At 38.3% G+C, this 23,291-nt stretch overlaps 1 protein-coding gene across 2 annotated transcripts; it reads left to right on the forward strand.

Moving 5' to 3' along the window:
* On the forward strand, positions 1-23,170 carry LOC109087769 (KAT8 regulatory NSL complex subunit 1-like). 2 transcript variants are annotated; one of them, XM_042734946.1, is made up of 14 exons: positions 1-444; positions 3,125-4,513; positions 13,351-13,492; positions 13,637-13,791; positions 15,209-15,341; positions 15,446-15,617; positions 18,174-18,344; positions 18,431-18,598; positions 19,438-19,571; positions 19,973-20,091; positions 20,475-20,532; positions 20,637-20,749; positions 20,827-21,073; positions 21,959-23,170. In XM_042734946.1, exons 2-14 carry the CDS (start codon positions 3,195-3,197, stop codon positions 22,109-22,111), a joined length of 3,084 nt encoding a protein of 1,027 aa, XP_042590880.1. In that variant the 5' UTR covers positions 1-444; positions 3,125-3,194; the 3' UTR covers positions 22,112-23,170. The 2 variants fall into 2 exon arrangements, with proteins under 2 accessions (XP_042590880.1, XP_042590879.1); XM_042734945.1 differs by having other exon boundaries at positions 3-444; positions 15,206-15,341.
* Positions 23,171-23,291: the final 121 nt, after the last annotated feature.

The raw sequence follows: 23,291 nt of genomic DNA on the forward strand, positions 1-23,291 counted from the left end.
ACGCGCTGCAGCTGTGTTTTGTCAGACTCAAATCCAAGGGAGACGAACGAGGCGCCATCTTTCGTGCGTTCCTCCCTGCAACGATGAGAAAATGATCTCGAAACCGGTGGTCTACGCCACCTCCAATCTGTAAATAAAGGCGTATATAAAAAGAACTCGTATCTGAGCAAAACATCGATTCATAATATACAGAAAAATATACATTTGCTATCCATAATCCACTGAAGGGGACAGCAGCAGCAGCAGCAGCGAGGTGTTGTCTAGTATCGCCCGTTTCGTGATTCCGGAGCCGATAACGAAAGGGGTTCCTTTTCACGGACACGGATATGGCAACTGCTTTACCAAACGGCTTACTTCGTGCTTTGGTGACATTATAGTGATATTGAAGCCGAAGGTCGGTGGAATAGTTACCGAAATTCCCTCGGATCGCGCGCCCGTCACGTGGTAGGTTCCTCCTTTTTCTTTGTTAGTGGACGATCTCGAGCAGGCAGCAGCGTTTATGTTACATAAACCTAATCCTGCAAACCTGTCTAACCTTCCAGTTTACAATAAAATGTTGTATTTGCAATAATTCAATGTGTAATTTTAGTAATGGGGTTTGTACGTTCGCTTTAAAACAGATTCTTATCTAGCATTTCTCATGCAATAAACTCATAAGCGCGCCTGTTTTAATTTTTTTTTCTAGTTTTAACTATAACAGACCTATATATATACACATATATCTTCCTTGTTATTGATTGTACAACTCGCAGCCTTATGTAGTCTGTGCTAATTTATCAGTTTGAAGCCGGTTCCTGTTCAAATTGGTGGTTAAAATGACTTGCACAACGCAAGCAAGGCCATTTGAGGGCATACTAAACATGTGTAACGTTAATACTCATATTTACTGTAGTATGAGGCTTAAGAGACAATATAAGTTAGCAATGCATTAAAAACGTCAGAGTGTTTTATGAAGTTCTAATACACGGAAGTGTTGTGAACGTTCTTGTGGTCTGTTCAGAATAGCGAAACGTTGCACTTGTGCGTTAATAGTTTTTAGTCCGTTAGCTAGACATTCGTGTGTGAGGTTTTTATAAACGAACTTGCTGTTAATTTAATTTATTATCTATTATTGATCTGCAGTGTGTGTTATACCGGTATTTCCTGTATTGTGTGTACTGGAGGAGTTCGCTGGTTATCGCAGTCATGCGTTAAAAAACGCGCAATTATTTTATTTTTTAGCGTGAACACGTGGGTTCTTCACGCTTCCTTCTCTCTTTGTTAAACATTAACTGTTTTTGTCACGTTTACTACTCTGACATATTAACCTAGTAAGGATCTTAAAACTCGATAACTCACAGAGTACACACACTGCATTTCGTTTGAGCGCTTCAGATGAAAGATTCCACTAATTAGCTGCTAATTAACATGTCCCAACGTTACTATATAAAACGTAATCGTCGGTGTTCTAGAAAAAGCGGGTGTTTTGTAGATGGAGCGGGTCGCCCTCATGGGCTCCACCATGTTGACATCACATGACCAGTCCGGTCACGTCACGCGGTTGATAATACTATATTTACTTCATAAAGTGTTTCCAGCAAGTGCTCAAGGCGTTTTACAAAGCAGAGACAAAGACAGCATACTGTAAAACAACTGCTGAATTTACAGCCTTTAGTAAACAGTTGCTAGAGCTGTGACGGATAAAAGCTAGCTTTAAAAAAAAGTGCTTTTCAAGAGTGATCACAAGTAATATATCATCAGTAAAATTAAATATCGTTCTTAACCCTCTTCTGTCAGTGTATATATATATATTTGTCCTTTGATAATGCAATAGCTATTAAAATAATTGTTTTGTTAGTAGTGAACTACTACACATTTGTTTGCATTTTTAGTTGAGGTATGGATGGTACATGTTCAGTTTATGATTCGAACCATCTCTTCATGTACTCATGAAGAGATAGTCTCTTATCTGTTGAGGCCTAAAGGCATATCCCTAATTCCGTTGACACAGATGGTCTGCTGAGGAGGAGGAGGAGGAGGGGACAATGAGGAGGTTTGCTCTTACATAAGCTTGAATAGAGTAGGTCTTTTTGCCTATTAACGGCTATGGTCCCCGCTCAGTTGAGGTCAATGAGTTTTCATTCCCTTTTTACTTTGAGGGGAAGAGCACCAGGGCAGATAATCTCATGTCTTTGAAATACTGATAACACAGATTCATGTTTGTGCATGCATACACCACTATCACTAGTTATCTTGTGCTCTGTGTTTATTGTTATTTATTCTGTGTATTGAGACTGAAATAAAATTCAGTATGGCATCACAATTGACCTCTTTATATTTTTAATGTATGTTCCTGGTTTTGCTGTGAATGAATCAACACTGCATGCTGTTCCAAAGATTTTCCCTCCCAAAACAATATTCGCTGTGGCAAAAACTAATCTTATTAGAGGCCTGCTGCCTTGAATTTTGGAGAAGGATCATCAGACAGAGATTGCAGTTGTGTTTCAGGTATTTTACAAATGAATGCCTCAAAAAATGTGATGCTCAGAATGGGCTGTCGTAAGAAAACCTTGAAGATAAGAACGCTCCTTAGACAATTGATGTGGAAAAATGAATAAAAATGCCCCACCCGTTGAATATCCTGTTTCAGGCATAAATAGACAGATTACACAAGTGCAAAAGTAATTTTCATTATAAGACAGTAAGTGGACTAAAAAGCTTGTCTCACCAGCCGGTTATTATTAAAGTTTAATGACTAGGTTGGGGGGGGGGGGTCTTATTGAAGGCCAGCTGGCTTGGATTTTGGAGAAGAAATATCAGACAGAGATTGCAGTTATGTTTCAGGTATTTGGCTTATTTTCCAAATTTTGAGCCACGGAACGAGGTTTGCTGAAACTCTAGGATTTGTAAGAAAACATTAAAGATAAAAAAAAAACTCACACGATTCATGTGTATTAACGGATAAAATCAAGCTCCAACCATTGAATATTCTTTTTTAATCATACATGTGAGGATTACACAAGAGCAATGGGTTGCTTTTCTGACATATGACAAATATTGGTGCAAATATTAGAAATTTAGAGAACTTTTTTTAAACGGCTTGTATCTCCAGCAGTGTCTCCTAAATCTCTTTTTTCCTTTGTAGCCAGGCTGTGTGGGTGGGCTGGAGTGAAGGTTTGGAGGTGTAGGCTGCCGTGTCCATTCCTCGGCCTTGCATGGCTGCGATGGCGCCCGCTTTGACCGACGCCCCAGCCGAAGCCCGCCACATCCGTTTCAAACTTGCCTCTCCCTCATCCACCCTGTCCCCCGGCAGCACCGAGAACAACAGCAACGCCAGCAACATCCTCATCTCCGACTCGGACTCTGCCGGTAGCCACACCAACGGCAAGTGTCACATCAGCGCCGACGACGGACAGAGCTTCGCCCATTACCACAGCGTCAAGGGTCAGGAGCAGGAACCCCTGTCTAAAGCCCCGTCTCTGGGCAAGCTGGCACCATACTTGTGCTCTGATGTCAAACCATTGCCCTCGTCCACCAAAGTCAAGGAGTCGCTGAAGCTGCAAGGTGTCCTCATCAAGCAGTCGGTGCTGAAGAGCCACGGCCTGCTGAGCGGCTCCATATTCCCAAGCGCTGCTGCAGGCAGCGACTTCCTGCTGCGCAAGCGGCACGCACTTGAGCTAACCGGAGGTCAGTTGAAGAGCCTTGTCAACGGTGGAAGTACCATGGTGCCTGTAAACGGACTCTCCAAGAAAGTGGCTGTACCTAGTGCCGCCGTGGCTGAGAAAGGCAGCGTGGCCACAGTGAATGGAGACAGCAACCAGCCTTCCACCAACGAGGAAGCGTTGTTATCCGTGTCCTCCAAGTCTGTCTTAACCTTTGCAACCGGTGGACAGAACGGCGACATCAAGCCACAACAGAATTTGACACCAAGTGTCCAAGGCGTGTCATCACATAGGGAGCTCACGACTTTGTCTGAAAGTACGGAGGTTAAAGCAGAACCAGAGAGTCCCGTTGTTGAAACAAACAGTAACAATATCGTTGACTGTCCCTTGTCCCTTTACTCTTCCCCTGTCCATGATGACTTATCCCTTCCGACTCCCAACCTGGAGGCTCTGCTCCGGGATCGGACTCAGCAGAGCCAACACAGGCAAACGGACATCGAAGGCCGCCTGCTGCGTCTTCGCAAGCGGCTGCAGGTGGTGCAGGCCAAGCAGGTGCAACGGCATTTCAAACAGCAACTCTCTGGTTTTCTGGACTGCTCTCTGACCCCAACCTCTAGCAGTAGGGCGGACCAAGGGGCGTGGAGAGGCACTCGCGCTTCCGTGGACACGCACGCGCATAATCTGAGTCGGTTTTTGAAGGGTGGTAGGGTGGCTTCGGAACTGGAGCACCTGCATCTGAGCGGCACCACGTATTTGCGAGCGACGGAGGCTCAGTTTGACTCGGACGCCACTGAGAGCAGTTCTGGAGGAGAGAGTGACATCGAGGAGGAGGAGCTGGCCAGGGCGGATGTTGAGCAGCGTCATATTAAACTGTAAGTTGTTTTCAGAAAAGTCTGCTCTCTGGTGATGTATGCAGAATTTTTCGAATCACGTAGCCCCCTCAAACCCTGTCCAGCGAGTTCTTTATCATTACCTAACTTTAGCGCCCACACCTCAAAATCCAGTGAGTAGCCGAGTCCCACCCTACATATTGTATTTCATGATAATCTGTTGAACTCAGGTGTATGTGATAATACGGAAAGTTGAGTTACTTTTAACCTACTTTTAATTTGTGCGCCGTGTTTTTGGAATGCTGTGTCATGTGCAAAATGTTGTTTAAAAGTTTAATTTTTTAACTTGAGCACAACACTCTGTCATGCATGAGGTTCATGTGTACTGCATGTGAGGAGAGAGCAAAAACTCAAATGGAACCTCATAAGTAACTGATTTGAAACAGTTTAGGCATAAAATACAGTGCATGGGAGACTATTGACAAGTGATTTTGGTAGTGTTTGGTGTTAGCATGTTATTAATGGCGTTATTATTTAGATTGAACCATTTATTAATTGGTTTTAGGTGAATAAACATTCATGGAATCTTTCCATTCCCCAAAAGGTTCTTTATAGTGGAAAAAGTTTTTTTTTAGATGAATAAAATGTTCTTCACACTAAGAAAAAAAATGTTCTTTTTAAGAACTGCAGGGCTCTTTGGGGAACCCAAAATTGTTCTTCTATGGCATCAGTGCGAAAACCCCCTTTTGGAAACTACGCAGTCTATATTCAATGCACTCTGTCCTGTAGTCTGTGAATTTTATAAGGCTGTTTTGTCATCTAGCATCAGAATCTGATATCCCCTCCCATTCTGTTAGGTAAAGAAAGCTACAACAGTAAAAAATTTCATCATAACAAAATTCAAAATACTCATATTCTAATTACAATTTTCATTTTGAAAACACCACTCAACACACACTGCAAAAACACATTACATTTACATTTAATCATTTAGCAGACGCTTTTATCCAAAGCGACTTACAAATGAGAACAGTAGAAACAATCAGATCAACGAGAACAACAACAGTATACAAGTGCTATGACAAGTCTCAGTTAGTCTAGCACAGAACACGTAGCCAGGGTTTTTTTTTTTTTTTTTTTGGGGAATATGATAGAAAAGAAAAAAGGTAAGTACTAGTATTAGTTGGTTAAGTGCAGGCGAAAAAGATGAGTCTTTAGATGTTTTTTGAAAATGAGTAAAGACTCAGCTGTTCGAATTGAGATCGGAAGGTCATTCCACCAGCTGGGAGCAGTCCAGGAAAAAGTCCGTGAGAGTGATTTTGAACCTCTTTGGGATGGCACCACAAGGCGTCGTTCACTTGCAGAGCGCAAACTTCTGGAGGGTGCATAAGATTGAACTAGTGAGTTCATGTACTTGTGCACTTTTGCACACTGCAAAAGTGCACAAGTACATGAACTGGGACACACTTTTTAATTTAGTCTCATTAAACCGGTGTGCAGCATTACTATGGTGAAGCAGGCACGTTATGTGGCCTGTTCACGGGAGCCCCAAGGGAGTGTGGGGGCATGTTTGTGACTGTAGGCCTGTGTGTTCATGCCCTGAACCTTGTAGAGAGTCACTGTTAATTTCCAGCCCGACCTTGTTTGTACAGTGAGATCATAGATCTTGGTGTCATAGCGCAGTCTAGTCTAAAGTCATTTCAGCTGTCCTGCTCGGCTGTGGTCTCATTTGAAAACTCAAGCGAGGTTAAATTTCCTGTTTGTCCCCTGAGGGAGAGTCTGATTCACTGTAGGTGAAAACAGAGAGGGTGAAACTGAGAACCCTGATGTTTTGGTTAGTATTGAAATCAAAGTAAACCACAGGTGATGGCTAAAAAAAAAAAAACTTATTTTTAAGCAGTTTCACATTCATGTGTAATTTTTGTTCCTACTTCCTGTTTTTTGTTTGTGTGTGTATAGAGTGGAGAATAAGCGTTGTGAGCTCTGCCTAACAGAAGCACATGCATTTCAGACCCCCTGTGCATTATATATTCAAATATTCATGTGCTAAAATCCTGTTGCTTTGGACTTTAGCTCAATGAGAATTTAGATTATTATTTTTTATTTTTATTTAATTATTTTATCGTATTTGATTTGATTTAATATTTAGGGAGATAAGTGGCTGGAAAGATTTTAGATTGAATTATCAATGCACGCTGTTTTCAAAGGAGCCATTTAGCAGCTTGCTCACTTTGCACCTTTGACCTAAATAATCAGGCATCTGTGAATGCAGTTTTTGGATGTCAAATTTGTGCTCCCTGAAACATGCTCCAGTTTCTCTAAACGCCACTATCACATGCTTGAATCCAATCAGGGTGTGTGTTTGCTGGCTGAACGCTGATGATGAGAAGCGTGATGATGATTTTTCAGCCCATTTTCGTCTTTTGCAGTGCTCTCTGACTAATCTTTCTCGGCATGTGTTTATGACATCACGCTGTGATGGTTGGGAAATTAGAGCATGAGGAACTGCTGCTTGTTGGCCTCTGACTGCAGTTAAATCAAGATGAATTTAAACTTTGTGCATCCCAGGACATTGATCCCACACACCCACACTCATTACTAGAAGCGTTTAATGAAACACAGCTGCTATGCAAATGGAAGATTTTCTTTTACTCCAATTAAAGACCACTTCAATCCGCCGAGAGCTGGAGTGACTGCTGGATTGCTTTCAGAGATGGGGGTTTTAATGGTCAATGCTCAAAAAGTTTGAAAACAAAAGTTGTTTATTTTTTTTTTACGAGTATGTTGACAGATTGTGGAACGGTTATTGGCTGGTGAAGATAATAGTGCGGGTAAATCTCAAGAAAATATGTCCAGGTCACATTTCAGTTCAAAATCAAAAAGAAGGAAATAAGAAATTATATTTGACTTTCTTTCTTCTGGAGAACAAAAGATATTATTTGGAGAAATATGTCAGTGTTTGTTTTCCATACAATGGAAGTCAGTTATGGTTACCATATATTTGTTTTTGTTTTTTTCCGTGTTCCACAGAAGTGAGGAAGTCATACAGGTTTGTAATGACATTTTCTACCAAAAACACTGTAATGCATACATTTAATTTATGATAAAGACTAAAGAGAGTTTCAACTGCTGTAATAAAACAAACAAAAAAGTTACCCCAACATATTCTTGACTTGAGATTCACACATGTATGTGAGAAAACGACACGCTAATCAGGAAGTGCCTTTTTTTTTTTTTGATCTGATAAAGATGAGTATCAGTGTATTTTTTTGTGTTTGAGAAAAACTAGCCAGATCCATAAACTGTGCATTCATTAGTACTGTGTTTACACACATAAAAATAGTCATTCATAATATATCCTAATCTGTTGAGGCCTTTGACAAAAGCTGATGTATTTGGGTAGTGCCCCTAGATGTTTGGAAAGCATCATAAACACTTATGTTGTCAGGACTTTCAGGATTTTCCTTTTTTCCCTGTTCTTTTGTCTCCTCTGTCACGGCTCTCTCTCATTCTGAGTCTTTCTTCACCATTGTCCTCTTATGTTCTTCCTCCTCCCATTCTCTCTGTCTGAGCTGAGCCCACTCGTGTTACGTAACCTTTTCCTCTCTCACTTTCTCAGACGTTCTCTTTCTTTTCGCCTTGCATTCTTCCACCCCTTTTTCACCGCCTTTCCCCCATAATTCCTCTGCATTTCTCTGCCAAGCCTAACCACCTCACATACTTCTCTATTTATCCCCTCTCTCTTTCTCTCCATCCATCTGTTCAATTCTTTCTCTCTTCCTTGCATGCGCTTTTTACATCATGACTCAAGAATTACAGCTGTGCTCTCGACCCTCATAGAAAATATGCATCCAATTTTTTGTAGATTCTTTCTGATTTATGTTTCCCCCTCGCACTACAAACGTTCACTTACAGTTTAGTCTGTATTAAGAGAAAAAAATCCCCAAATACAGAAAAATACAAAGATTGTAAATACAATGAAAAAAAAATTTGATTTAAAATTTATTTTAAAATTTATTGTAAAGTAATAATAAAATTGATAATAGTAAAATTTAAATTCAATGAAGTAACTACATAATAATACTGAATATTATAAAAAAATTGCTAAATAAAAGCAAAATAACAATGACTACTATGGTAACATGTAATTGTAAAATGAAAAATATATTTATTTATATTAACTATCGCTATTTTAAATATTTAAGGCTTAATTTTTTTTCCCCAAACATTGCATCATGAAACTTTGGGAACATTTTGGGAAAATAGTTGGTCCAAATAGGGTTGTGCGATATTGACAAAAAAATAATATCTCTGTATTTTCTTAGATTTTATCGATAATGATAATTAGACGATAATTTGCTGAGTGTGTTATTGTGCTGGTATCTTAAGGACTAACGTGGACAGCAGATGAGCAGAATACTAAAGTTTTTGATATTCTGTGTGATGGTCTGTTCACACTGATAGAAATTAATCTTTTCCAAAAAGCTTTAATTGATTTTTTACCTTTTATGGGCATTTTTACCTTTATAAAGCCATTTTTCTAAAAGTGTGCATTATCTTTTGAGGCAAAATCTTACATTTAATCAGTGAATAAGAATAATAAGATATTTGGGCTGTTACCAAGCAAATGAAGTCAGTATCAATAAAATTCATCCTTGCAATGCAGAAGAAACACAGAAGCTGCATCTGAAGTGGCATTTAGATGTATTACTGTATTTAGCTGTATGGTGTGCAGAACATGAATGCATTTAACCTACAATTGCAAATGCATGAATAATGTTTTGATATATTAAACATAAAATGCTGAATACTGTTATTTGAAATTATTTAAATAATAAAAATAATCTTTAAATGTGAAATTAAAACCGCAAGCAGGTCTCAGCAAGTCACTGTTAATAAGTGAGTCATTACGACTGAACCAAATCATTTAAACGGTTGATTCATTCAGGAACAAAACACCATCATGTTGTGACTGTGTTTGTAATTATTTTTGTTGTCGAAATAGAACAAAAGCCAATATTGTGTCTAAAACGCAAGTCTCTTAACTTGAATTTGAATTGCTTTCTAATAACGCTTCAGACCTTGATTAGCTTGTTCAGGTGTGTTTGATTAGGGTTGAAGCAAAACCCTGCAGGGCTGCGGCTCTCCAGGACCGACATTCGCCACCCCTGATATAAATAAATACATTTTCTTTCCCCATATCTTGCATTTTGTGATCATTCTAAATGTATTGTAATAGACTGAATCATGCAGTGAAAGAACGCACTCTAAATGCGCACTAGCCTAGATTTCGCGCAATGTATGCGTGCGCTCTGTAGGGGTGTTTTGAATGTTTTTTGCGAAATACTCAGTCAAATCGCACATCGTTAAAACAACAATTACGATTTTAGCGCAGACGATATATATCGCACACACCTAGGTCCAAATGTACGTTAAAGCGACCCAAGTTCAGAGCAGATGCAGAGAGATTGTGTGGAGCAATTACTGTGAACTGAGCAGCTCTGAAATGCTGCAAATACCAGTGGATAATGAGCTGCTCACGTGTAAATGAACACAGTGCTGCACAATTTCAGTTATAATTTGGTTAATTGTCCAGTTGCTCTGTTTCAGAATCAATTTATTTACTAGTGCTAATATTGGAAACACTTGCGAGTCAAGTCTCCCATGCACATTTTTTCATTTATTTTTTATTTATTTAGTTTTTCAGGTTTTCAGTGAGCATGCTGCCTTGGAAGCTAACTGCTTATGCAGGCAGTAGACAGCAGGACAGCTTAGTAGACACACTATCATAATGTAGAAGTTCATCTCTCCCAGTTATAATGCTTTCATTTTCTCCTTAACCTAAACCACAGTGTAACCCTTGATTTATATGAGTGAAAAATAACAGGCAGGGCTCCATATAAAACAGTTTGCTAAGCCAGCGTGTCAGTCAGCTGGTATTTATCTGTGTTTTCTGTCCTTTCAGTCCCTCCGTCTCACAGTTTGAAACCAAAGAACAAAGGCTGCAGAACATTCATGCTAAACGATTCTGTCTTTGTACTCCCTCCATCAGCCCAATGTGATTTATGAAACACAATTACGAGATGATTCACTTCACAGCAGGCACAGCGAGGGAGGACGACTCCTTTGTTGTCGTTCGCACCGTCATCCAAACACACGCGAATGGAAAAGTAGATGGACGAATGATAACAATTAAAGGGATTGTTCATCCAGAAATGTAAATTCTGTTATCACCTACTAATCCTCAAACCTGTATGAGTTCCTTTCATCTGTTGAACACAAAAAAAGATTGTTGGTAACCAAATAGTTGGCGGTAGCCATCGAGTATCATATAATGGGGAACAAAATTACTATGGAAGTTAATGGCTACCATCAGCTGTTTGCTACCGGTGTTTGGAACAACTTGATGGTTGTTTTCATTTTTGGGTGAACTATCCCTTTAGGCAATTGTTATGTAGTGAATATAGTCACTGATAAAAGGTCTGTGAATGGCCACTCTACACTTTATGCGCCAGTGACTTCCATTCATACGCATTCACAAATGCAAGTTCATACAAAGAATATCACATTTCACAGGAACAGTTTTCATGAACTCTGACCTGCGAATTTGTATGATGTGAAGCTATATGACCAAAACAAAAACGAAATGTAATTTAACAACATTTTGGATTTATTATTATTATTTTATGCATTTATTTTATTTTTAAAAAGATACCGCAGAGCGTGATTTCGTATCACAACCTTCGCTATGTTCTTGAAAAAAATCTTAAACTAGTGTAAATAATTTGGTCGCTTTTTTTGGAGCAGGACCTCTGTAGGCCTGGCTCTTGAAATTATACTTCATGGAAGTGATAATAATACAGTTAATCAACCATTATCACAAATTATTACACGGCTCTGTGGAATACTTGATTCTGATTGGTCAGTCGTGACATTCCGAGGTATGTTATCCCTCGATAACAACCGGTAAAAGCTGATAACACAGGCTCATCCGTGTAACTGAAATCGGGGCTGTACTCTTGCTAGGAACAGTTTTTCTTGGTGGAAGCTTTGTGTTTGTTTAGTTGATAAAATATTAAAACTCAATTCAAAATGGTGTACAATTATTAAATTATGTCATCCTGGTATTACGCACTCGCTCTCATTTCGTACAAACGCAGCTGCTGCCATTTTACTATGATTGTTTTGTATGCTGTGATGGATTATAAGAGAACTAACAAATTGGTAAGAATTTAAAATATTTTTGTCTTAAATCTTTTATTGCCTTAATTATTTATGTGATGAAATGTTTTGTAATAAGTGATTTGACTGCACTTTTTTTTTTTTTTTTTTCCGTGTACTTGCCGCTTTCTCGAAAACACACTATTCACAAAACATTCAATTTCAAAGTTCAAAAATAACATCTTAATTTCATTTTTATTGATTTACTATTGTAACACTTGTGCCAGCAAGACACGAGGTAAAGCTTGGAATTTCTTGCGGCACCCAGGGAGCAGTTGGGGGTTGGTGCCTTGCTCAAGGGTCGCACCTTTGTCGTGGTATTGAGGGTGGAAGAGAGGGCTGGTTATTCACTTCCCCCACCGACAAGAGACTGAGACTCGAACCCGTGACTTTCGGGTTACAAGTCCGACTCTCTCTTATTAGGCCACGGCTGCTCCTTTAGATATTTTTAAACAGAATTCAGTTTGGTTCTGAAGGACAGGCAAAGTGCAAGTACTGATTTTTATGATTTGTTGTAGGGCTGTGCAATTAATCGCATTTGATTGTTGTGCACATCTTGTCACTAAAGCCGGTGCTGTGATTAGTAGTAAATCACCATCACCTGCTTTCAGATGGAGCAGCATTAACTACACAGACCCGTAGTTCACTGACAAGCTAGGCGATATCGCGTTCGAAATCGAATGCAATTCATCTGCGATTATGAGGGCGATTTTGCCTAATTGTCAGTGAACTATGGTTCTGTGTCATTAATGCCGCTCAATCTAAAAGCAGGTGATGATGATTTACTACTAATCACAGCACCGGCTTTACTGACGAGATGCGCATAACAATCAAATGCGATTAATTGCACAGCCCTAATTTGTTGTGCTTAAACCTTGAAAAACTCACAAAGCAATGCCAACATGACGGCAGCTTAATATATCTGCTGTCACTTATTGCTCTTGACTGAATGGTTTGTAGCTTTAAAAAAAAAAAAAATTCAGTTTTATGTGGTGTTTATTTCATTTATATCTTTGTTCTATTGTATATGTTGTATTGCTTGTAGTTTGATTTTATTATTGACCATTTATGTGTAAATTTCTTCTACTTAATATTAGGCTTATATTACCTGGAATGTGTAATTGTGAAATTTCAGTGTCATCTAAGATTTTGGCATTGTAGCCAACCGTATTTCCATTGAAAACAACTGTACTGTCTTTCATACAGTGTTGTTGTGAAATCATTCATAGTCGTATTTTGGTCATATCACCCACCCCTAGACATATTTCTCTTTCCTGTCATCTCTGGGTTGCAAAGGAAGTTGTTTAAACTCATGCTGACAAGTGTCATTTTGTGGGACTGTGACACAAAAACGACTGTCTGTATGTGACAAGTCAAGATGGGGTTCTGTCCTGAATGTGTTTAGCAGTGCCCTCTGTGCGTTAAACATCATCGTTACAATCTAGATGACTGATTTCTTCTTTAATCTTGACCATCAGGGCTGGAAAAGTCAGAGAGAACAATCCTGAGAGTTTCCTGTTTGTTTCAACTGTCCTCACAGCCAGATTTAACTGAAGTAAACAGAGCTAACCCTCTAATGACTCTCCTAGTTAGCTAAACAACTAAATGTCCGGCTTGTTTAAAAGTGTTTAACTGGATTGTTCACTTTTCTGTCTCAGATGGAGGAGAGCAGAAGGGCGGTTTGCCAGGGAAAGAGCCACAATCATCAGTCACTGGACTTGGCTGCAGGCTCAGATATCAGACCTGGAGTACCGCATCCGACAGCAGGTCGACATCTACCGCCAGCTCCGCTCCAGCAAGGTTAGCAGAAGCTTGACATCTAGTGTGTTTGTGTTATGAGACAAAAACAGCATCCAGGTTCAGGAATGTTTGAAATTGGGAATTAGTTTAATGGAATTTGACTGTGTATAAAGGTGTTTTGTTTTTTTTGCGTGCTCTCTGCAGGGTCCTGTGGAGCTGGGAGACTCCGCCCATCCCTGCCAGAGGACCGTAAATATGACGGAGACTAATGAGAATGTTCCAACCTCAGAAACATCCCAGAATTTTACAGAATCCCAGTCTCGCTTGGGGGACACATCTGAGAACGACATCTCCATTAGGTTCGGACTATTTTAGTAGTTAATATCGTGTCTGCGTAAATATTGGAACTTGTTTCCATTTGCTAACATAATGTAATAACTGGGCCCAGTTGAAATTAAGTGTCTGTAAATACTAGGTACTCAGATTTAAGAATTGGATTTGATGCACCCATTGTGTGGATTAGATTAGATAAATTTAGTTCTATTTTTTCTATAAATTTACGCATTACAGTTAGACTTGTGCCGGTATTCGGTAATGCGATATATCTCAGTAATGAATATGCACGATACTGTTATCGTGGGCACTTCCAAATACCGAGAATAATTATATATTACAAATTATTCAGAATTTGAAATGCATTTTAAGAATACTTTTCCCATCAACTGGTCAAAATGCACAACACAGTTGTATGCTGCTTTAAAGATAGGTGTGAACCCTGATGTAAACAAGCACGCACGAGAAGCACATGGAGGAACACGTGAGAGACTCGCTGAATGAACGCACATTCACTCTCTGACAGCAGATGCCGCTAAACTGCAGAAAATGCAGCCCTTACCCTGGAAACCCCATAAATAAAAACAGCTGCTACTTTCTAAACATTTAAATAATATAAGATAATATTTATATATTTCCATAATTTTTTTTCCATTTTAATCTGGACTACAACATGTCCTAGATATTGTTTGAAAGTGTTTTGATTCTTTATTGTTCATTAACACTTTACATTAGGGCTTCATTAGTTAACAAACTGCCAATAAAAAATTCTTCTGAACATTCATTAATCTTAGGTATTCCAATATTTAATAACACGTTGTTAAAATCAAAAGTTGCAACTGTGTTATTTAATGAGTTAACATGAACTAAGACATGTATTCTTTTTTTAACAAAGATTAGTAACTTCTGTAGCAAATGTAGCTATTGCTCATTGTGAATGTTAATGGTTAACTAATGAGGTCTTATTGTAAAGTGACACCTATGGGTCTTTAAAGTTCTTTTGCACTTTAATCGGTGTAAAATTTTTAACTTTAAATATATTTTTTGTATTGCTTTATTGTATTTAACTGTTCAGTTATTTTTGTTATAAGAAAAAAGTTATTTAACCTGTTATACTGTATTATGACCACTTTTTTAAAACTTAATTCAAAAACCTCAATAACACCTAAAACACTGAAAATAATTTAATAAATATTAACAGTAAAAAATAATTAATAATATCAAAAATAAAAAAAACACAAAATAGGAATATAATGATATCAAAATCTCAAGATACGAAAATATTGTGGAAATTTATAAATAAATATAATGAGAATTGGAAAAACAAAAAAATGTACTGCACTTCAAGAGTTCAAAATAAATATCTACAAATTTAATGTATATATATTAATTACTGGCAAAGACTGGATTTTATGTAGTTTCTTCTTTTTCTTATTTCAGTAGTGTGGCAGAAGTGTCTGACACATGCTTATCAAGTCTGGACAGCAGCTGTACATCCGCACGAACACGCCCACTGCTGACCTGCAGGAGACGACGTCTTATTCACCCGAACACTGTCCACAATCTCAACAGAAAGGTGCATTTATGTGAAGTTTGTTGGTATGAAAGTATCAATATTCAAGGAGCACATTTTTGGCTGATTTTGAAGTGTATCTGAAGTGAGCTTCATTCCTTTATCAGTTTCAGAGGGTGTCTTTCTCACCTCCATGCTTGTGTGAGGTCAACGGCTCGTGTGTCATGTGTGGCAGTGCTCCTCCCCTCTCCAAACCAGACTTACCGTTTAATCGCCCTCTGCTGGAGAGAGTGGCACATCAAGACCGCAGCATCCACCCTGTTCTTTCCATGCAATCGGGTGAGATGCACAGTCAGATGCAACTAGAGCTAACAACTATTTTCACATTAGATTTTTCTGCAAATATACAGTGTGATTTTATGTATACAGTATGACGATATCACTTTATATAAAGTGGTTTTACTAAATAAAATGACTGGAAAATTTGAAAATGATGCACTGGCCCCCTCAACGTCGCTTTATGTGGTTAGCTTATTTTTAAAATTAGATAATAAAATATATGTAAGGAATAATTGACGATGGGCTGTTGAATTCTTAGGAAATAATGCTCACCCGAGGTGGTGATGCGGCCACAACACAAAGTGGTTTTTCTACTTAAAATGCTTTGAGATTCAGTGAACTTGCTTTTGCCAATCTAGGGAGGCGATATAGTGTAGTGATGGGTACTCATGTCACCAATGACGTTATGATTTTTGGATCATGTGTCACTTAAGGTGTGGTTATGAGTACATCACATAAAGATTGGTGGGATCGCCACAAGTGTATTTATTAGACAAAAGTGTAATAAAATAGATTTTATTAACAAAAGATAGACAAGAGTAATCAACCGCTACTAAGTGAATATCATAAATGAAATAGGAATAAAGTGCATAAGATGAATAAAATGATTATGTTGGGTGTTGGTTTGTCAGAGCTATGTTATCTGGGAAGATAGACTGTTGCTACTCTGAAACAAATAAGGTGAAGAACCGTATTATGCATTAAACAAATACGTGAAAAATTATTTATCACCTGAAATCAGCTATATAACATCTAATGTAAATGAGAAAAATCATATACTGATAATATACAACAATGCCAAGGTCTCTGGAAGAGGTTTGGATAAGTGATATTTATGTTGGGGAAAGAAAAAAAAAGAAAGGAATAATAGAGAGAGTGAGAGGGAGGGAGGAAAGAAAGAATGAGAGAAATATTGAGGAACTGATGGCTTAAAACTGATGGTGGAGAAATGGCGGAGTGAACCATGAACCCATTTCCTTGGTTTGTAGGTCATTGGCAGGCTCTTGTAGATCATTAGTGCATGACCTAGTTGCGGCCTCGCCTTGTTTTATAGACACTACAGTATGGCGTTCAAAATAGTAATGCTGAGGTCAATACTTCTGCAGGTTTTCTTCTTACAACCATATTGTTCTTGTTTGCCGAACTCATTGTCAGTTTAATGTTGGTAAAAACATTTTACTCTCTTCGAGCCGAGAGATGTTCCATGACAGAAAGGATAGAAATAAGAAGAGAGAGAGGAAATAAAGAGAGCAAAGAAAACATAAGAGAGAGATGGTAAGAGATGAAGAGAAATAGGGAGAAAAAAGATAGGTAAGAAAGAATAGGACATAGATATAGAATTATAAATAATTGTTACATTTTAATTATAATATTTAATTGCTTTAATTTTTAATAATGAACCTACAGGACAAGCATATAGACTTATGCATTTATTTATTTATGATGAGAACTGTGCGTCACTTTACATTTTCAACAAACACCACACAGTGACTAAAAACAATGAAATATGCTAGGGCTGGGTTAAAAAAGAAAAGATTTCTCGATTTTAATACGTTCTCGTTTTCATGAACCAATATCGATTCTTAAATCCCAGTCGATGCTGTTTTCAGTTGATGAATGAACCGTACATATAGTGCGCCTTCCATTCAATAAATCACAATAATAGGCTAAGCTTTGTGCATTGTTACTTTTGATTTGAAACAGTATCAGATTTCAAATTCTGTCCATTTTTTTCAAGCAATAAATAGCGTACTCTTTAATGTGGCGTGATAGATCACCATTGACACTTCAGATAAAGTGATCTGAACTGTGAAGTGAACTGATCATCTCTTTCACTTTACTGGTGGATACTCGCCTGTGCGTAATCAAAGGCATTGCAAAAGACTTGTGATAGATTTATTTTTGTTCTGGAGCTGATGATCTGCTGCCACACTGGAGCGCACGCGCCACCAACTGGACAGGGGTGGGAATTACAGTTAGAAATTACAACAGATCACCCTCAGTGTAATCTGTCAAATGATTAATCAAGGTTAATTGCATCCAAAATAAAAGTTTTTGTTTACGTAATATATGTATGTGTACTGTGTATATTTATTATGTGTATATATAAATACATACACACACACACAAACAGTATATATTTTGAAAATATATCTATATACACTTCTATATTTATATTCTTATATTTAACATTATATATATTTTATATATATATATATATATATATATATATATATATAACAACATTTTTCTTAAATATATACATGCATGTGTTTGTATTTATATGTATATAATAAATATGCACAGTATGCATTCACATTGTGTAAACAAAAACTTATTTTGGATATTATTTTGGTATTTTGGATGCGATTAATCGCAATTAATCGTTCGACAGCACTATATATATATATATATAATACAGTATGTAATATAGTATCATTGTTGTCAGAAGTTCACCATTCACAGATTCTCAATTTTTTTTGATGAGCTGTTAGAATTTCATAAATTGTAATGATTCTAATTTTTTCCCCTTCCCTCCTGTGGTTTGTTTGTCAGATGTGGCTCTCAGCTTACAGTTGAAGAAGGTCTTGAGATCTCATTGGCAGACTCGTCCGTTTGACAGGATCAAACCGCTGAAGAAGCTCTCTCTCAAGCACAAGCTCTCCATCACACCTTCCTCCTCCAAACACAAATTCAGACTGTCAAACTCGCATGCGGCTGCAGTCCGTAAGTACACACACATTTCTACTCACAGCCACTGACTGTGACAGAGCGACTGAAGACGTTCATTATTCATTCTTTCTCTCTGTCAGGGTTGGCCCGTCACAAGAGCAGGTCGCAGAGGCTGCACAGGCTGCAGGTGGACAACATCTCATGTGTCCCAAAGCTGGACACACTCACACCCTGCAGGCCGGCTCGTGTACTGGACCGGAGTCACAGCAGGAAGAGGGTCAGAGAGCATTCACTGGACAGAGCAGACTGTGAGTGCAGTGCTTTCCATACAAACATGACCCTGAATATATCCTAAACGGTCTGTCTAATGAATGCTTTTGGTTATCTCAGCTATGCACAGTTACTGACAGCAGCATAAAATAAAGCATGCATTCATAAAATCCGGTTTCAGTAGACTGAGGAGCACCCAGGGTCAGATATTAATGGGGGCTTGGTGCAAAAGAGATGAATGCAAGATACCAGAATAAATAACGCCCCTGCACAATTAAACTAAAACAGTCAGGACTGTCATGGTAGAACATAAAAAGTCTTGATTATGGCATTACATTTAGATATTGTATTATAAGAAGAATTATTACAATATCAAGGGGAATAATTGGCATTCTTTTTTTTTTTTTTTTGTCAAAATATTGCAGCCATATCCTGTAATGAGCTCTTGTTTTTCATCTTTATAATTTATTTACTTTATGTAGGCTATTTAAAACGATATTAATCTCATACTGTTATTCCATGTCAGATGCAAGTCAAGTCACCTTTGTTTCTATAGCGCTTTATACAATACAGATTGTTTCAAAGCAGTTTTACAGTGATAAACACAGAAATAGTGATTCAGTGATGCAAACAAAAAATTCAGTTCTACTCTAAAAAGTGATAGTGTAAAATGACTTGTTCATAACATTTTATTGATAAAATACTGTAGTATTCTGATTGATTCGTGAATTGATTGAAATATTGTCTCTTAATGGAGAAGTACCAAACAGCTCAGTGAGACCAACACGCCATTTAATTTAAAATGAAATGGTCAATAAGCACATATGGGTGTCTTATATGTGTATATATATTTTTTATTTTTCCTTTCCTCATATAGCACTTAAAGTGGTGATGGATGCATGTCCAAGTCCATGTGCGTCTCTGTCCAGTCTTCACTCCTCCAACACCAGTCCCTTGACCAGACAGCTCTCCCTCCCCGTGGAGAGCAGCACTCCTCTGGGAAACAGCGCGGTACGTTCATTATTTTCTGTATAATAATTTTGGTCTGAGCCAGAAGCGCTCTTGACATGTGGCACAGTTAAACTTTAAGTGACTCGAGTTTGAATCCCAGCTCGTGGGACAGCCACATCCCCCTTCCCCCTCCACTTTGCTTCCTATCCACTCAACAGTGTACTTTCTAATATTGGCAGAAACATGCCAAAATAAATCTTAATGCAGTCTTAAATGGTACTGAACACATAGGGCTTACATTTAGGGATGAAAGAACAGGAATCATAATATGTCCTATTGGTGATTGTTGCATTTTATATTTAAACAAACGTCAGCATTGTACATTCAAAGTCAGAATACGGTGCTCTTGTCAGGATTTCAAATAGAGCTCATGTGTCACGTTTTATTCATGTTTTAAACAGCCCATTCGGAGAAGAAGAGGCGAGAGTCCGTTTGATATCAACAACATCGTCATTCCAATGTCAGCGGCCGCCACCACCAGAGTGGAGAAGCTGCAGTACAAGGAAATTCTCACACCCAGGTGTGTAGTCCACTCTTCATTCAACTCCATGAAAACTGACTGTATTGTATTTGATACGCCAATTTATAAGCACTAATATGATCAAAGCACTGTTAAAAACACAATGCTTTCTGCCATCTGATTGATAGTTTAGACTTTTATAGCAAGTACAAGGCCTTTCAGTATAGTTATAAAAACATCGCCCTTCAGGTGTTTTCCTTCTCAAGTTTGAGCTCCATATTCTCACTTTATTAAACTATATTGGTCAGAAAATCCTGATGTATCACATATGATACTGAACAAAAAACACACATGCAAACTTTTTTTTTTTTTAATCTAAAGTTTTGATAAACTGTTCCATTTCAAACATGTGCTCTACTCACATTTATTTCTCTGTTGTTCAGATGGAGGGAAGTGGACATTTTAGCCAAACCACTGGCAGAGGAAGACAATAACATTCCGGTATGACAGCCATCTGTTTTCTCCTCCACTCATTTCCCATATATTCCAATGCAACCTCTAGTTGATCCTTATTAGTGATGTGTCCAAATGATTGATCCGTGTAGGTGGAGGACCTTTCAGATGCTGTGTTCACTAAACTCCACCAGCTGTTAGAGGATCAGGAGCGCTCTCGCTGGCGATGGACGGCTCTCGCACCCGCCAAGAGGAGAGGCAGCAGGTCCCTGCCCTACTTGATCTTACCACACAATGGTTTTCCTGTTTTGTGAGTGTATAGTTAACCATGTCATTCCTCAGGTCCTATAAATCCCTGGACGGGCGAACCACACCATCGATAGTGGGAACGAACCCTTCGACGCCTCAGCCCTCATCCCCTGACGCAAGTCACTTCCACCTCCTGCAGGACTATGGGCCGGTGCCGTCACCCCTGAGCCCTCCCAGCCCCGACACGCCATGCTCCCGCGACGCACACACACCTCACACCAGACTGCTGTACAGCGAAGACACGTGCGGCTCCACTTCAGACTGCACCTTTGAGGAGACGGTAACACACGCATTCTCACACCACTTACATGATCAACTTTCTCATTTTCTCCATAGAAAAAAACTGAAATAAAAAAAACCCCTGCTTTCTAAAGAGCATTCTTAAAATAAAGCAAATTATTCTACTGTAAGCGCTAGTGTTTCTTAAAAAAGGGTTTGTCATTTTTGGCTTTGTCTCATCACCACAGTCACAGCTTAATCAATTAAGTGAACATTTTTACCTTTTATCATTTAATAGTGGGTATGAAAAATTATAAAATGGACTTTCAACTGAATACAATGTAAAAATAAAAAATTAAAACCTTTAAATAATTAAAAATATTTTTTTACTTTTTTTGTCCTTAAAGGAACAGTGTAAAAGACAATTATTTAATTTAGTAAGATTTTAAAGCATTGTTTTTATATAACAAAACAAAACACAAATGAGTCTATAGATGAAAATAAACTACTGTTTAGTCAAAAGTGTGTATTTTCAAAAATATAGCAAAAACTAATTATTTAAATAATTCTGTAAATTATAGAAACATTATTACAATTTAAAATGACTCTTTTCATTTTTTATATCTTAAGTTCCTGTGATGTGCAGATGTATTTTCAGCATCATTACTCCAGTCTTCAGTGTCACATGATCCTTCAGAAATCATTCTGATCTGCTGCTCAATTATTATCAAAAATTCATTGCTCTTAAATTATTAAAGAAAAAAACTAAAATCAACATTGGAAGCAATATTGCTAATTTTTGTTATTAGAGTTCAAAACTTAACTCTTCAGTGTGTTTTGTTTTGTAAATGTGAATGTGGAAATAGGAAAATACACACAGAAACACTATTTAATTTCTTTACTACAAATTCTATTCTTAACACCGTGGGTTGTTTTACCCTGACAGACGGTCCAGCCCTGGGAACCCAGGAGTTTTCCTTTACCTGAGGACCCGATAGTGGAGCCCGAGACGGACGAGAGTCAACCGAGCTTTCCTACAGGCCTCGGAGCCGACGCCCACTGCAGGGCGGAGTCAGAGAGCGACGCTTCCTTGCCGTGACGATGAACTGATTAACAGTCTTAAAACACACCTCCTATGGCATTAATTGAGAAGAAAACTCATACTAATCAAAACAAACAAACAAAATAATCTGTCAGGACTTCTGCTGTTTGATATTCAAACATCACCCAATTATTTTCACAGTTTTCAGTGAATATTACCGAACATAGAAAGCTAAACCTGTCTTCTAAAACTCTTTTCTCAGAAGAAAAAATGTAAACGAGATGTATGAAAGTTGTTTCCGTAAATGTTTTCATAGTCAGCTAAATATATCATTGGGACTTAGTGTGGTATTCTAACCTGTCAGGTGAACACTATGTAGTGCACTGTGTAGCAGGCTTAAGAGGGCTTGACCAAAGGGTGCCTCTCTGCTGACTTGTATATGTATGCTTGTGTTGTGAAGTGACAAAAATACTTGTCCGTGTTATTCTCGGTTGACGGTCACGTACCAAGCAGAGATCTCCTCAGTTAAAAAGCACTTCACGGGGCGTCAGTATCTTACTCTCTTCCTCCCTTTTTCTCTGTCTTTTTAATAATTTCCCACCAGCATATGGAGTGTGGCTATGCTGATGTTCATGGCATTATGTATCTCAATGTTAATGGAGAAATTGCAAGCCTTTTAGTGCACATTAGTGTAGCTCTCACACTTCGGCCCTTGCGTGTTCCAGGCTCCTTCTACATCATCTGTTGAGATTGTACTTTGTATTCCTTCTGAAAGGAGCCAGATGTTTCACACAGACCTGCCCTTCTCAGGTTATGCAGTTGTATGGAAACTTGGTGTGACCCCATATTAGTGTTCTTATTCCGCACTGTCGCCCCTTCGAGAATCTACTTGCTATGCAACTCAACATTATTGTTGTGGCCCTGTCCTTTTTCTTTTTCATACAATCACAATTGTCTTTTTTAAATTTCTTTGGTGTGTCTTTCTCTTCATAGCTGTTTGAGACAGGTTTCAGTGTAATTCAGACTGTTTCAGATGTTAAATCATTTGCAGAAAAAAGAAAAGAAAAAGAAAAACACCCTTTTGTAAATAGTACCATTAAAACAAATCAAACTGCATTCAGGTTGTACGTCTCATCACTGTGTGCTGTAACGATGAAACCGTATTGAATCTGTAATGTAATGTTTCTGACACATCTTCTGCATTGGAGGCAAGGGTAGAAACTGATGCCTTGTTTGT

Source organism: Cyprinus carpio, chromosome B12 (genome assembly GCF_018340385.1).
Source record: "Cyprinus carpio isolate SPL01 chromosome B12, ASM1834038v1, whole genome shotgun sequence".
Lineage (NCBI taxonomy): Eukaryota > Metazoa > Chordata > Actinopteri > Cypriniformes > Cyprinidae > Cyprinus > Cyprinus carpio.